Source organism: Plodia interpunctella, chromosome 17, assembly GCF_027563975.2.
Source record: "Plodia interpunctella isolate USDA-ARS_2022_Savannah chromosome 17, ilPloInte3.2, whole genome shotgun sequence".
Lineage (NCBI taxonomy): Eukaryota > Metazoa > Arthropoda > Insecta > Lepidoptera > Pyralidae > Plodia > Plodia interpunctella.
Genome location: NC_071310.1, coordinates 1,323,084 through 1,337,033, shown reverse-complemented (window position 1 = coordinate 1,337,033; position 13,950 = coordinate 1,323,084). Strand labels below are relative to the sequence as shown.

Genomic DNA, 13,950 nt, shown 5'->3' with positions numbered 1-13,950 from the left:
AATTTGTTAACTGCCCATAGGATTAGCAAATTACGATATTTTGTTTCAGACACCTGAATCTTAGCTTTGTGGAAACCCACAAAACATTTCAGGTATCAAAAGATACCTATGTTGCGCCTACTAAAGACCGGAACACACCAACTGCAGAAGGCATGCACTTGCATTGTTGTACAGAATTGTAACAGACTCGTCTACATAGCCAGCCCCAATTCCATTCAAAAAGCGTTATGCAGTCGGTGTGCCCGGGCCTTTATCTAACGTGTATCAATAGCGCTTTAGTACGCGTCTTTACCGGTAAATCCAGATATGCCTAAGCCTTGAATAGCCCAGTATCAATCTGGCTTCTGCGACAGTCCACAAGGGTCAGCCCAGGAGTTACGACCATAAACAGTGCTCGCTGTCTATGCTATTGCTTATCTGTGAAAATGGCAGTCAAAATTCTGTTAGTAATTTTCGTGGCTAGCTTCGCCGGCGCTTATGGTGAGTGTTGTTTTTATTTTATTTGGGTGATTAAATGTGAAAAGAAATAATATTAAATGGTAAAATTTGTTATTAATAAAATAAAATATTTATGTATTTACATATTATATATATATATATATATATAAAGATTTTCATCGAATTTTAAACTTTTGCAAACGCTCTTTTCCAGACGATTTGTTTAGAAATACTTATCAAGCAATGGTACATCTTTTGAGCTATAACTTTTGAAAAGTGTCTTAAAGACAACACCTGGATCTTACAATATATATTCATTAGGTCCAATTCATAATTTGCAAACAATAAAACGATGAACTTGGAAAGAAAAGATCACAGTTTAACATTTCCATACAAAAAAAGAAGTTACTTCACCTGATATAGAAATAGGAACGAAACGAAATAGAACTGATGAAAATAAATGTTTAATATAATTGATCTCCTATACAAATTAAAAGTGACCAATTAGCTGATCAGATTTAGTACCTATGGAAACCAAAAATGTATTTATTTGAAAATATTTAATGAGATAAACAAATTTAGGACTCTAGTGGGGATCAGTCGAACCCACACACCTCTACCTAATCGAGACAATCCTGACTGAATGTTTTTATCTCACTGAATATTTTCAAAATTATTTTAAATAATGTGTGACATGTACCTGTACAACAAAAGCCGTTTAAACCATTCATATTCTTATTGCATTTTGAATTTTACTATATACTTATTCTTTAATGTTGTTATGCCATGCACTGAGCATTTTGTGAAATTTTATGTGGATTACAAAGACCTCTGTATGATTACAAGACATTTTGTATAGGTGAAGACGTTTCGAACTACGAACAAAGCAGGAACCAGATTGGCAGCGCCAGTAACAACAACGGTATTCAGCTAAAACCTTCAGATATCATCGCATCTATCATCGGGGCTCGATTAACCCATACTTAGGCTAATTGGCTGCAACCCAGGGCGCGAGAATCAGGGGCGCTGAAATCGTACATTCGCATGCACTACTGATCTAGCATCATTATACCTTAAATATTTCAACTAGACAGACAAAACACTAAAACAAAATGCAACTAAATAAATAAATGATCTACGAACATAAAATGTTTGGGAGAGCGATCATAATAATTAGCCTATAACAGAAGAGAACAGAACTCTTGATCAATCGCTGTTAATCATATTATCTTTGACTATACCAGTTACTCAACCCTTATGTACCTATATCTTTTACTTTAAGTGCTCTTTCATAAAGAAATCATATGGTAAGTTAAAATATTCAATCAGAAATACCTTCGCCCTTTTTCACATCAAATTACAATAAACTCTCAAAAAGCTAAACTGCTGGCATTTCGGAAGAAGTATTGTTCTGAGAAGAAATGCTTTTTAACACCATATAATCATTCATTGGCATTCGAATAAATGTTAAAGCACTTTCTTCATGGATGTGGTTCTCACCATAATAAGTCCCCTGTGTCCTCCCGTGGATGTTTTACAAGGCGACTCCATGTATGTACACAAGCTTCTTTCTTATCTAAGGATTGCAATTGTATATCAATTGAATCGACAATTTTGACCCGTTTCGTTTGTAAACATTCTCCATCGTACCAGTCATTCCGTGTATAACATAATACCATTCCATATAAAAATCATAAATAATAACTCTGCTACTTTATCATCCCATGCCATATCCATTCAACGACATTTAATGTGGGGTTTCATTATAAAAATATTTCTTAAATCATAAAATATATAAGTACCTACTTAGGTAGACATATATTTTTAGGTAGAGGAATATTATAATTGGATCTGTAAGGATCGAATGTCGGTCTGATAAAAAAGTTGAACATATAACACCACTGAATAAAAATGCAAAATAAATCCTACTAATGTTATAAATGTCAAAGTTTGTATTGGGTGTATATGTATGTTTGTTACTCTTTCACGCAGAATCTACTGGACCGATTGTTTTGAAATGTGGTACACTACACGGGTAGAATATAACCTAGAATAACAAATAGGGTACTTTTTATCCCGAAATTCCCACGACAGCCAGGCCTCGGGGTGCAGAATAGTTATATAGAATTCGCTTAAGAGTATTTTATACTCGGAAGTACGGCTACCTATGTACCCTACTGTGTTTGGTTTGAAACTTACTTGTCTGCTTTATTGGGAAATACATGCATTTACCTAATTTATTCCTACAGTCATTTCCCAAAGATCTTTAAGGCGTGCATTACATTAAAATTATTTTAAATTACAATATGTTCTTGAAGAGATGCTTTAGAGACTTTAAACAATTAACTTCTTGTCATATTTCAACTAATTGTGTAGTAACCAGGAAACTTGACGAGGTCAAGGCGTATCTTACACATAAACACACTAAAATTAAGTCGTTCTCACTGACTAATTACCGAATACTTATTCTATACCATCTTTGGTACTTATAGTGACAAAAAAAGTGTGTTTTTTTATGCGGAATGCGCTAAGATCGAAATCAGTTCTCAACAATGGGTCGTTGAATGAATAAACATTATAATTTATTACATATGTGGGTAATTAATTTGATTGAAATGCAGATTGTGTGAGTTTCGACTTATTTAATAAATGATAAGGCAGGCAATATAGTTAATAAGTTAAAAAAGGACCATCGGATATTTTGAAGCCTGAGGCATATATAATTACGTTATATAGGTAGATGATTTTACATACTATACTAATACCACTTACATTCTTACTAAATATTTTTATAATTACTGGGTACGCATTCGTGGGTGATTCGATATTCTAACTCTTCTTAATTTCCATCCATACCAATCGCATACCAAATCGATTCTCATGTAACCATCAATGATACATCACCACAAACTCGTCGCCACGTGTCACTCACCTAACCCTCACCTCATCTAACCCACGTCTTCATTTAACAGGTTTCGGACTAAGCGAACTACTGTACTATTTATTAGGAGGCTACGGGAATTACTACCCAGGGCAGTATCCAGGACAGTACCCAGTCGGGCCCGGGGGCTACGGGGGCAATTACCCGGGAGGATACCCAGGCTCAGGGGGATATTACCCAAATCCAGGACCGGCGGGGCCTCCAGGGGCCCACCCTGGTTGCCCGCTCTGCGATTCGTCTGTGTACAGTTACTGCTCGAAAAAACAGGCCCATGATGCGTGCTGCTGCAATTCTGGTGGTAAATATGAATCATAAAATCTTCATTTTATTATATTACTACAACTAGTACAGATTTTCGACAAAGTTTGACGAATTTGTTTAGGTGACGGATGAACGATGACCCGACTAGGTATATATGTGGCTCCTCAATCATTTGGCGACGTTCCCAAAGAGATATATGAGAGTAGGTAATAGGCGGCCGGATAAAATCACAGCCAAATTATAAGGTTTATTTTTAAAGTTTACCACCCCAAGCTTCACGACCTCCAGTCCTGAATGTAACCGGGAACACATGAGAATGATGATACAAATTGTTCAAAAGGTGTTCGATACCATAGTTACCCCGCCTACACTACACTGGATCTAGACTAGTCTCTAGGATCTAGACCAATGAAGATACACGTGCGTTGTTTTTCTATAGGTAATCTAGAACGTGTGGGATACTAACCTAATAAATACTTTTAGATCCACGGATGTTACTGTTAATTTTGTTTTTCAGTGTTTGGTTACGGCTGCCAGAAGTTGAACTGCAACTTCCTCTACGCGAACTCCTGCCAGGAACACCACCTGATAACCAACTGCTGCTGTGTGGATCTCTACAAGGGAGGCGCGAATGGAGTCGCCGGCGCGCAGCCTGTAGCGTAGTTCCTTGCTCTACCTTCTTCGACTACTATATATTAGTCAGGGTCGAATTTAGGGAAGGCATGGGGCAACGGAGGCCTTCACAAGGGTTCCAGCATAGATAAAATTAATAATTTCTTTTATCTATGGTTCCAAATTTTTTTTTTCTTTTACCGACAATACTTTAACAAATGGCAATATTATTTCTTAGCTATGTTTTAAAATTGTTAAGCGCTTTTATTGGTGAAATAATTTAGGGGCTAGCCATTGGCTTGTGCTTTTTCGTTGCCCTAAAATTAGATCTAGAACGTCCAACCTTTAAATCCTGCCCTGAGATTAGTATTCTCTTGCTAGAAGCACTATCTGATCTTTATCAAGAGACATGAAACGGATTCTCCGAACTTCAGCCAATTAATAGCATACCTATTCCTTTTCATTCCTAAAGGCCCGATCCAGCACGATTGTACGGAATTTTAACGCACATGTACACGTGTTTATGCCACGTATGCAATCGTGCTGCGTGCTAGCCGCATAAGGATTTGGTGTGCACATTGTGCACACCTATGCACAAACCCTAATCTTAGGTTACTCTTGCCACAATTTTTTTGATATTTATATTCATGATGAACTCCGGAAAATTGCACATTACAATTAGTCCAGTTTTCTGTCAGTGTGGAAGTTTTAAGAGATTTCACTTAATTTTGTGCTTAATTCCAGGTGCGTACAACTAAGTATAATAAGTTAATTTTAGTCAAAGTACTTTATAAGAATGAAAATAAATCATACCCATAAAATGTGTTATTTTGAAGGGGGCGTACATCTCTTCTCATTCTCACCTGCTTTAGATAGCTATTTGATGTCGTCTGCTCTGTATTGTAACTTAATTGTTAAGTATCGTTGGGGCTCATCCTGAGTGCTCCATTAGGTTTGCTTAGCTTAATAATAAAGCATTGCCATCGGAACTGAAGGCACATAAAAAAATAAATGCCCGTACTGAAATTCCTTCGTAAAAAAGAATATGGAATAAAACATTTAAATTGTCTTAACTCGTTTATGCACCACGAATTATTCGCATTCACACGACAAACCCTCGTCTCACTAAGTAGAACATACGGTGGAGTCACAACTCCCGGCTTCGGAACAAATCACTTCTATTACTTACGGCATAAGAATTATTTTCCCCTAAATTATTAATACGTAGTTAATATGTAAAAATAATTATCCAGCAATTCAATTCGAATTCTCTTTTTTCGTGAACTGATTAGCCTACCCACACTACTATGATCGAATATATGATATAGGTAAGCATATCTATATAATAATTTCGAACTTATTCTAGCAACATGCGCCCAGACTCACAGAAAATTGCCAATACTGTGTTGCGAATTGAGTGCACAACCTGAAAAATTTAGTTTGACACCTTAGGAAATGGGTGTGTTGCTATCACAATATTTTATACTGGTACTATTTTATATCTAGACGTTAGAGTATAGTAAAATCAGTATCCATGGTGTAAAACAATACATGCGAAGCGGTAGATACCGTAACATTTAGGCGAAGTATAACCACTTTCAGAAAGTAGTCGTTGGTCACGTACATTATAACAGAATTGAAAACCTTACGAGCACCCATTTTAGAAGGGTCACTATAAATAGGTTTAAAAGACAACATACATATTATTCAGACTGTTTCGCGCCATTACGAAGTCACATTGTGAGTTTGATTACGACCTGTCAGGAACGCATCCTTTCAGCGGCCAAATAATAGGTAACCACGGTAATTCCTCTATTCGATAACATTTTGTATTCATATAATTGTACATCCATTATTCAATTGCTACGATTTTAAGAAATTAAAATACTGAGTGCCCAACGGCTTCACTTATTACATAGGAACTTCGCATAAAGAATCTACCCAAAGTACTGACGCGGTCATTACAATCCGTAAATTTTCTTGAGGAAAGAATCATTTATAAAATTGACATTACTACAGTACAGAGTAATTGATGTAAAGTCATATAGTAAAACTCATTCTTGTCTTTGTTAAAATGTGAAAAATTGTATTCACAGCGCGACCGCAGCGGTCGAAACGCTCTGCGAACCACCCTCATACCACTTATATCACTCATATGTATATTATATGTTGTTATTTACACCTAAATGGTCTGTGTTTACACCATGTATAAATCTAAATCATATGCGTAAAATTATTTTTTTTTTGTTGTTGAATGATTAATGAAAATGGTGGTTGAACATCATCATTATTATAATAATTATATAAAACCGATAAAATACATGAGAACTATTCTAGCGTTCTACCGTTTATGTAAATTGCAAAGTGTTTAAACAGCCAATAACGTTACGACATAGTATTAAAAATATGATAACTCTCATAATTTTCTTGTATCAGTAGATAATTTCAGACGTTTCTATTCTTTTATTTCTTTTCTCGTTGTAAATCGGTGCCGTCATGCATATAAACAATCAATAATATCGATATTAACTCATTTTACATCAGATTGGTATGAATTGCTGGTTTTCTATAGTGTGTATAATAATAGAAAAACGATACTGGGGATTTACCATACGGTTAAATTATTTTTCCATCAATGGGATTCCGTCCCATCAATGGGAATCAATTGGAACTATCTTATCTAAACCTGTGTACGGTATTGACTATTTTTGGAGAACGAAATGTCAGCTAAGTGTGGCCTTATAGTACTGTAGACTCTGTTTATCTCGTAAGTGATAAAGACGTGATATTGTATGTATGTATGTTCAAAATGTCATAAATGCTTCCCTACATGAGCACTACAGAATCATCGCTCAGAGACAGAAGACTGCTATGGCAGTAACTTGTGCCCCGTTTACTGTCCGCGAAATCTTATAATAATAAGGGAAGAAGGAAACACTACACCTGACGGAATTAAAATCGAGATGTAATCGACGAAGTTTCGATTTAATAACAAATCGTAACGAATTGGCAACTTAAACCTAATTACAATAGCACAAGGATCACATTAGAATACAGTATGAACTAACGCTATGACAGAAACCGCGAAATACGAAAATTAGGCGGTATAATACAAACGTGAGAATCCTAAATTATACGAATTGTCATACAATTATACCTCGTTCTGTACACGTATCGCAACATGGCAATCTATTAGATAAAAATATGTCTATTATGTTACTCATTTAGTTTGCCAGTGCCTTGAGAATCAAAGCTTTACTTAGTTTTAACATGGATGATTTTTTTATACCCGGAGGCCCAAATCATCCCTGAGTTTTGTTATAAAAACTTATCAGCCTATGGCATTTTATCGATTATATAGCGATATATGTACAAAATAAGTGTAATACTTATTTAGAAAACACAGCGTCCACGATCAATGAAAAATGTTAACAAATTCGTTTTAATTCGTCCCTCAAGCATAGTACTTCGATGTTTAGAACATACTTAGTAAATTTTAACAGCTACCTTTTACAGAGATTTTGTATTTTGAAATTCTTAATAAAAAGGAGTTATTAAAAAACAAAACCGCTCAAGAAATTTTGTGAAAAACATCAGGGAAACAAATTTTAAGAATAGTTTTATCACAGACTTACTTCCCATTTGTTTATTTCTAAATTTAACGTATGGCAATATGTCTATTTTGAAAACATTTGGTGTTAAATTCGAGTATCTTATATACGTCCATTTACAGAGAATTCTTTGGAGACTTTACGCTTCAGAATCACAGGCAACGAAAACAATATGAATTATTGAAATTTTTGAGAAAAAAAAACTTTTAGACAATAACACACACACTCATTTCTCTCACACATTAGGCATTTCGATTTGTAGACGAAAAATTACTTAAGGCCTATTTACACCAAGCGAGTGAATGCTCATTCTATCCCACTCTGGCTGGCCTGCTACATTCTATAGCCAATATTTAGTTGGTCAGATTTCGTGTAAATACACCTTTAGACAATCTTGTAGGCTAATAGGCAATATGCTTATTAGTAAATTAGTTATTATTGCAAAGGTGATATATTACATTTATTATATGTATAGATTACATACTTCGCACATAACCTCAAACAATTTTATAAATGACAGCTAGTGTCAAGTAAAATAAATCTACGATCGAAGGCAATCATAACACAGCATATCATGAAGCGATCTCTCACCTCTAACAGAGAAACATTCACCGTAAATGGACGTGAGGAAGCAATACTGAGTGACGAGTAACTTGAAGTCTTGTTGTAAGTCCTGTTGTAAGTCTTGTTGCATGTCGTGTTGTAGGACGCGGTGGCTGTGGTTCTTGTCTCTGGTTCAGCGCATCCGGTAGTGGTTCTTCTCTTGGACCTGGCAGAGTTCCCCCTTGAAGTCCAATTCTATTTCGAAGTCGAGGTCGCGATTGTTCCGCGCGTTCTGACGCATTGAGAATGTGCCGGTAATCTCTTCGCCTTTCTTTACCTGTTGGATTGACTCACTTTAGTTTTGTGGTTTTAAACATTTGTGAGACAAATCCTAATAATATAAATTGAATACGAACTCTTCGATGCGATAGAAAAATACAGTAAAGGTTTTCATAGTGTTTCTTTAGGATTTATCGGTCATAAGATTTCTATATCAAATAAATAACAAAAACAAAACATCAAAAATTCATTCATGTCTTTCACGGCATTTTGCAAATTTCGTACATATATACCTACTAAGCTAGAAACTACCGCATTTTTTACGTGAAATCAATAATGAGTATGAGTCAGAAAGCTACAGACTACCAGCGAGACTGCGACTGACCGTCATGTACTCGTCGAAGTAGAAGACGGTCTGTTTCCAGTGCGTGTAGGGCGCCTCGGGCGCGGTGCTGAAGCCCAGGCGCTTGTGAGACTTCGTGAACTCCACGTTGAAGAACGTCACCAGCGCCTGGATGAAGTCGTTGCGCCGGACCTGTCGACCACCATCCATTAATATATTAACAACACTCACCGGCCCACACTGAGCCCTAAACTCCGATGGAAATGACAACAGAACACGAGCACAACGCACAACAACAGACAAATAAAGTATTTTTGCCCGAATCGAACTCAGATATCGGACGGACGTGAAGCCACGGACGTCATGTAATAATAATACTATGCTGCACAATGATCTTTGCCACCTGCCAACTACTAAATTCTTTTGAGTAATTAAAACGGTTACTAAATTATCTAAATCTAATTAATAATTATCTAATTGTGTGTTAGATTTTTGACTACGTTTATCGCAAAAAATATTAATTTCTTTAAATTTTGGTACACAGTTCAACCTCCACCTCCCAGACTATATCCCATCTAATTTGTTCCACACAAATTTAAACACTAGGACCACACACTAAGACATTTAAAAAATCCTGAAAGAGTACATAAGAGTACTTCGATTAAAACGCAAAGAACTGTGTGTTTTCATTCTTAGGAATTCGTCACGAATCGATTATCAATAAAACCCGCGACCACACGCGCCGCGTAATAATTTTTACTGATCTACTAGTGTTATGTGTTAATACAACACACTTTCTAGTTCTCACGGGAGCGAAACCCCGGGGCACGCTAGTAGACCAGTAAAATTTATCAGGTCTACCCTTGTACCAAATTTCGTGTCCACTTCGCACGGTAGTCGGCATCCCTAGTTGTCAGACCATTAGCACAAAATAGTTGATATAGTTCTTTCCTAAATTTAAGACCTCCTGAAAGCAATAAACTTTCTTTAGGTTCGTATATGTTCTGTTTGGTGTGTGTATATGTACATATTAGATCTAATACATATCAAGTATAAATGAACCCTGCAATTAAGGGATGTTGAAATTCATACTCACTATAATATTATGTTGCCACAACTTTAGACAAAAACATGATGTTACCTGAAGATGGAACTTTGATTCAAAGTTCAAATCTTCCTTTTTCACAGTGTACAGGTCAATTTCTTTCAATAAGCACGAATTCGTCACCACCTGCAAACAAAATACAATCAATTAAATATTTGTTCATAAAGAACACCTAATCTTATTTTGCTAGATATTTTGTGTACGTCAAAATGGCGGCGTTCTTAAACAGATTCTTCGAAAATCATAATTGTTGTACCATTTTATACTTATAAGTATAAAAACCACAAGCTCCAGTGACCACAAGCTCCAGTAACCACAAGCTCCAGTAACCACAAGCTCCAGTAACCACAAGCTCCAGTAACCATAAGCTCCAATGACCACCAACCTGCTTAGCATCGACGACATCGACGAGCGGCTCCGAGATGGCCACCTTCCGGATGGAGGACATGTCGAACCCATACACATCGTCCCACCAGTTGATCTTCTCATCCTTATACTGCCGGTCCTCGATGCCGCAGATGAATAATGTACATCTGCAAACATAATTTTATTTATTACATTATTATTTTATCCATGCTTCAGAAGGCACAAGCCGTTGGTCCTGGATGTATTTGCAGTCTTATAACATGTTAATCTGCAAGGCTAACATTAGGCTCATGTGGTGGATCATGGCATTCATGGCTCATACTTCTTATCCATCAATAAGTTAAGCCTGTAGCCAAGTAGTGGGGATGCTTAAACGGATGATGATGATGATTATTTATTGGAAAAATAGTACTTTACATATATCATAAACATAATAGGATTAATATTACACTAGCCCCCAATAAATTTATTTATTGACTTACTAAACAGTATAAATTTTTCATGTTGTTTCATTTTTTATGACAACACCTTATTATAATAAGCATGACCTTATGATGTACCAAGTATCGGCTCCCAAGAAAGAAACTCCTCAACAGTTTTCAAAATAATTCAAAATTTAAATATTTGCTTTTTATGCAGACCCTGGGCTAAGGGGCATCACAGCCAAGAATACAAGCAGGAACACGCAATGGACGAGAGAGTTAAAATAGCATGAGCCTCACCTATCAGGGAACAGCATGCCATCAGGCTTCAGCCACTTATCCCTCGCATACAGCACCGTGTCCAGCATGCTCTCGTAGAAGAGACAGTAGCCCATCCACTCCGATATTATAATGTCCACCTTGTCCACTGGTAGCTCCACCTCTTCCACCTGGGAACAATTGTTATATCTAGATTTTTGGTGAACATTTTGCATGAAACATACAATATATAGTTGATGATATCATAGCTATGGAGATGGCTTACAAAGTGCAACAACCTCTAATCAGATTACTAACCTTCCCCTTAACAATTTCTATGACTTCACTCAGCCGGTTAGCTTCAATGATCTTGCGTGCATAGTCAACGATGTTTGAACATTCTATTGCAATGACTTTCGCTGCTCCGGCCTTCGCAGCGAACATGGACAGGATACCAGTCCCGCAACCTATGTCTAGTACAGTCTGTGAAATATTTAAAATTTTGTCATTATTCCTATCTATACACTATAAACACTCATTCCTGGCCGTATTAGTGTTTATAGTGTATAAGTATAGTATACTCAATTAAACACAAAAGAAGTAATTTTATTGTTATAGCTGCTATAGCAGTGCTGTCTCTGTCTAAATGTTAAGATATAATTTTCTTACCAGCATTTTAATCGAGGTATACAATCTTCAAAAGTAAAGATTTTCTTACAAGTCTTATACCTATATAAACATTAATACAATGTCTTTTCATGATTTTACAACAACATAAATATTTTACTTTAGAATGTATTGGTTTGAACTAATATTTATTTAGTTTTCAACAAAATTTAACAATAAGTACTGTGAAGATTATTTATATGTTACAACTAGAAAGAAAAAATTTACCCTACATGAACATAAAGCTGATCTTTTAATCTCACTACAGGATGTTTGAGACAAACATAGGTTAACATTTTCACAGACTAAACAGAAAACAAAAGACTGTTGTTATAACAACTATGGCTTTAAAGTGCCTATGAACTGTGAAAATTGGTGATTGTAAAGAACAGTAGGGTATTTTATCTTAGAAAGCTAGAGAAATATCTGATGACAATATTAACAGTACTCTGTTCTATAACTTGTGTCTAGAAAAACTACATTAAACACCTTCTATAGACCTATGCCCGCCCATGCTTGCATTGCCAATGTCCATAACTGAATATGCATATATCTATGCTATACAAAAACTATTGGTATGTTAAGGAACAGCTACATGTGTAAGTAAGTAGTTGTTGCTTAGTTAACTAACCTTGCCCTTGAACAAATGCTTGTTGTGGTACATCGCGTTTCTGTACGTCAGGGTACGTACTTCATCTTTTAACATTTCCTCGTGGATTCCGAAATGGGCGTACGAGTCGAAGTAGTAGTCCCGGGACGTCATCTCCTCCGCTGTGACGTTCTTGTCCGGTCCTAACACAATTTGAATAAGAAATTTACAATCAATATCGACAAAAAATGAGCACGTTTTCAAGAACCAAGCACCCGGCGAATAGATAACAACTCAACATATAACTCACCATTTTCTGTGGCAGGCGTTGACGCAGCAGAAGTACTTTCTTGTGCGACATCCATGCTTTCCATTTCTAATCAATAAGTAATAAAAAGAGCACAAAAAATCTTTTTATTTCCGTATAACCTGCAACTCTGTAACGCCGAATCGATCTGTCACAAATAACTATTGACGATGCTTGGAAAACAACGAATGTAAACTTACAGTAACCTATTTTACACTAACCCTACGAGATTTTATAGTAAATTATCACAAATTATAAAGGTTTTCTTACGAAAAACGTTTTAAAAACGCGAAGACAACGAGATTTGCCTTTTCGCAAAAATTTAAAGGCTGTTGAGACAGTGTTGCAATAACACAATAATAACAAAAAACAAAATAAAAATGTGATATTATATTTACATTTTAATTTTTTCGGTTTACTGATTTTGAAATTCAATTTAAATCTATTTACATCTTTTCAAAATAAAACAAGGATGTACAATATAATATACGAAGGTAGTCTATGGTTTCATTCTGAAACGGCAACATTTATTAAGGTTGTAGTTATGCTCATCTATCGATTATATTATTTCATATTTGAATCGATATTTTTAAATATATTATTTAACATATTAATAAAACAAATATTGTTTTAAATTTTCTATATTCTTCTTTAACAAAGCATAGGTATTTACGATATTTTTTTAATAGTTGGGATTTAGTGATAGTTATTCGTATTAATAATCATAAATTCAATACTAATATCATGTATTTCAATTCTTTGCTACACAGTAGCTACAGTACAGTTTTCCACGACTGTAAGATTGATGATACTCTTACATTAGATAGTTTTACACCTGTCCTAGGTACTTATAAACTATGAATATATTAATCTATATTTAGACCCAACAACTTGTGTTGAATAATTATAACTAGAAATATAAATAACTCCAATAAGTAACTACGCAAATAGATATTGTCCACATGGCTCATATACTTTATGGTAGTGCTCACTGTAATATACATATACCAGACGATTGCATGACTGAACAAATACGACCATGCAGAAAATCAATCAATTTTATATTTGAAAGGCAAATCAATTTATACTAACAAATCAGGTAAAATATATCATATCAAATAAAATCATTGAAAACAACCTGTGTTGATATTGGATGGTGACTATTGGTCAGATACTCTGAGATCTAAAAATAAACATTATTGCTGTGAC

The 13,950-nt window shown here is 35.4% G+C and overlaps 2 protein-coding genes across 5 annotated transcripts; one reads left to right on the top strand and one right to left on the bottom strand.

The window, feature by feature from the left end:
* Window positions 1-322: 322 nt before the first annotated feature.
* On the top strand, window positions 323-5,321 carry LOC128676962 (chorion class A protein L11-like). Of its 4 annotated transcripts, none has more exons than XM_053757447.1 (4): window positions 327-480; window positions 1,298-1,360; window positions 3,447-3,677; window positions 4,158-5,321. In XM_053757447.1, exons 1-4 carry the CDS (start codon window positions 426-428, stop codon window positions 4,301-4,303), a joined length of 495 nt encoding a protein of 164 aa, XP_053613422.1. In that variant the 5' UTR covers window positions 327-425; the 3' UTR covers window positions 4,304-5,321. The 4 variants fall into 4 exon arrangements, with proteins under 4 accessions (XP_053613423.1, XP_053613422.1, XP_053613421.1 ...); XM_053757446.1 differs by having other exon boundaries at window positions 3,411-3,677; XM_053757448.1 differs by lacking the exon at window positions 1,298-1,360 and having other exon boundaries at window positions 323-480; window positions 3,411-3,677.
* Window positions 5,322-7,196: 1,875 nt separating this feature from the next.
* On the bottom strand, window positions 7,197-13,137 carry Art1 (Arginine methyltransferase 1). Its single transcript, XM_053757445.2, has 8 exons — window positions 12,745-13,137; window positions 12,477-12,637; window positions 11,498-11,662; window positions 11,222-11,370; window positions 10,519-10,666; window positions 10,170-10,259; window positions 9,071-9,220; window positions 7,197-8,743 (listed from the first exon to the last, which is right to left on the bottom strand). The coding sequence occupies exons 1-8, from the start codon at window positions 12,806-12,808 to the stop codon at window positions 8,600-8,602; spliced, it is 1,071 nt and encodes a 356-aa protein (XP_053613420.1). The 5' UTR covers window positions 12,809-13,137; the 3' UTR covers window positions 7,197-8,599.
* Window positions 13,138-13,950: the final 813 nt, after the last annotated feature.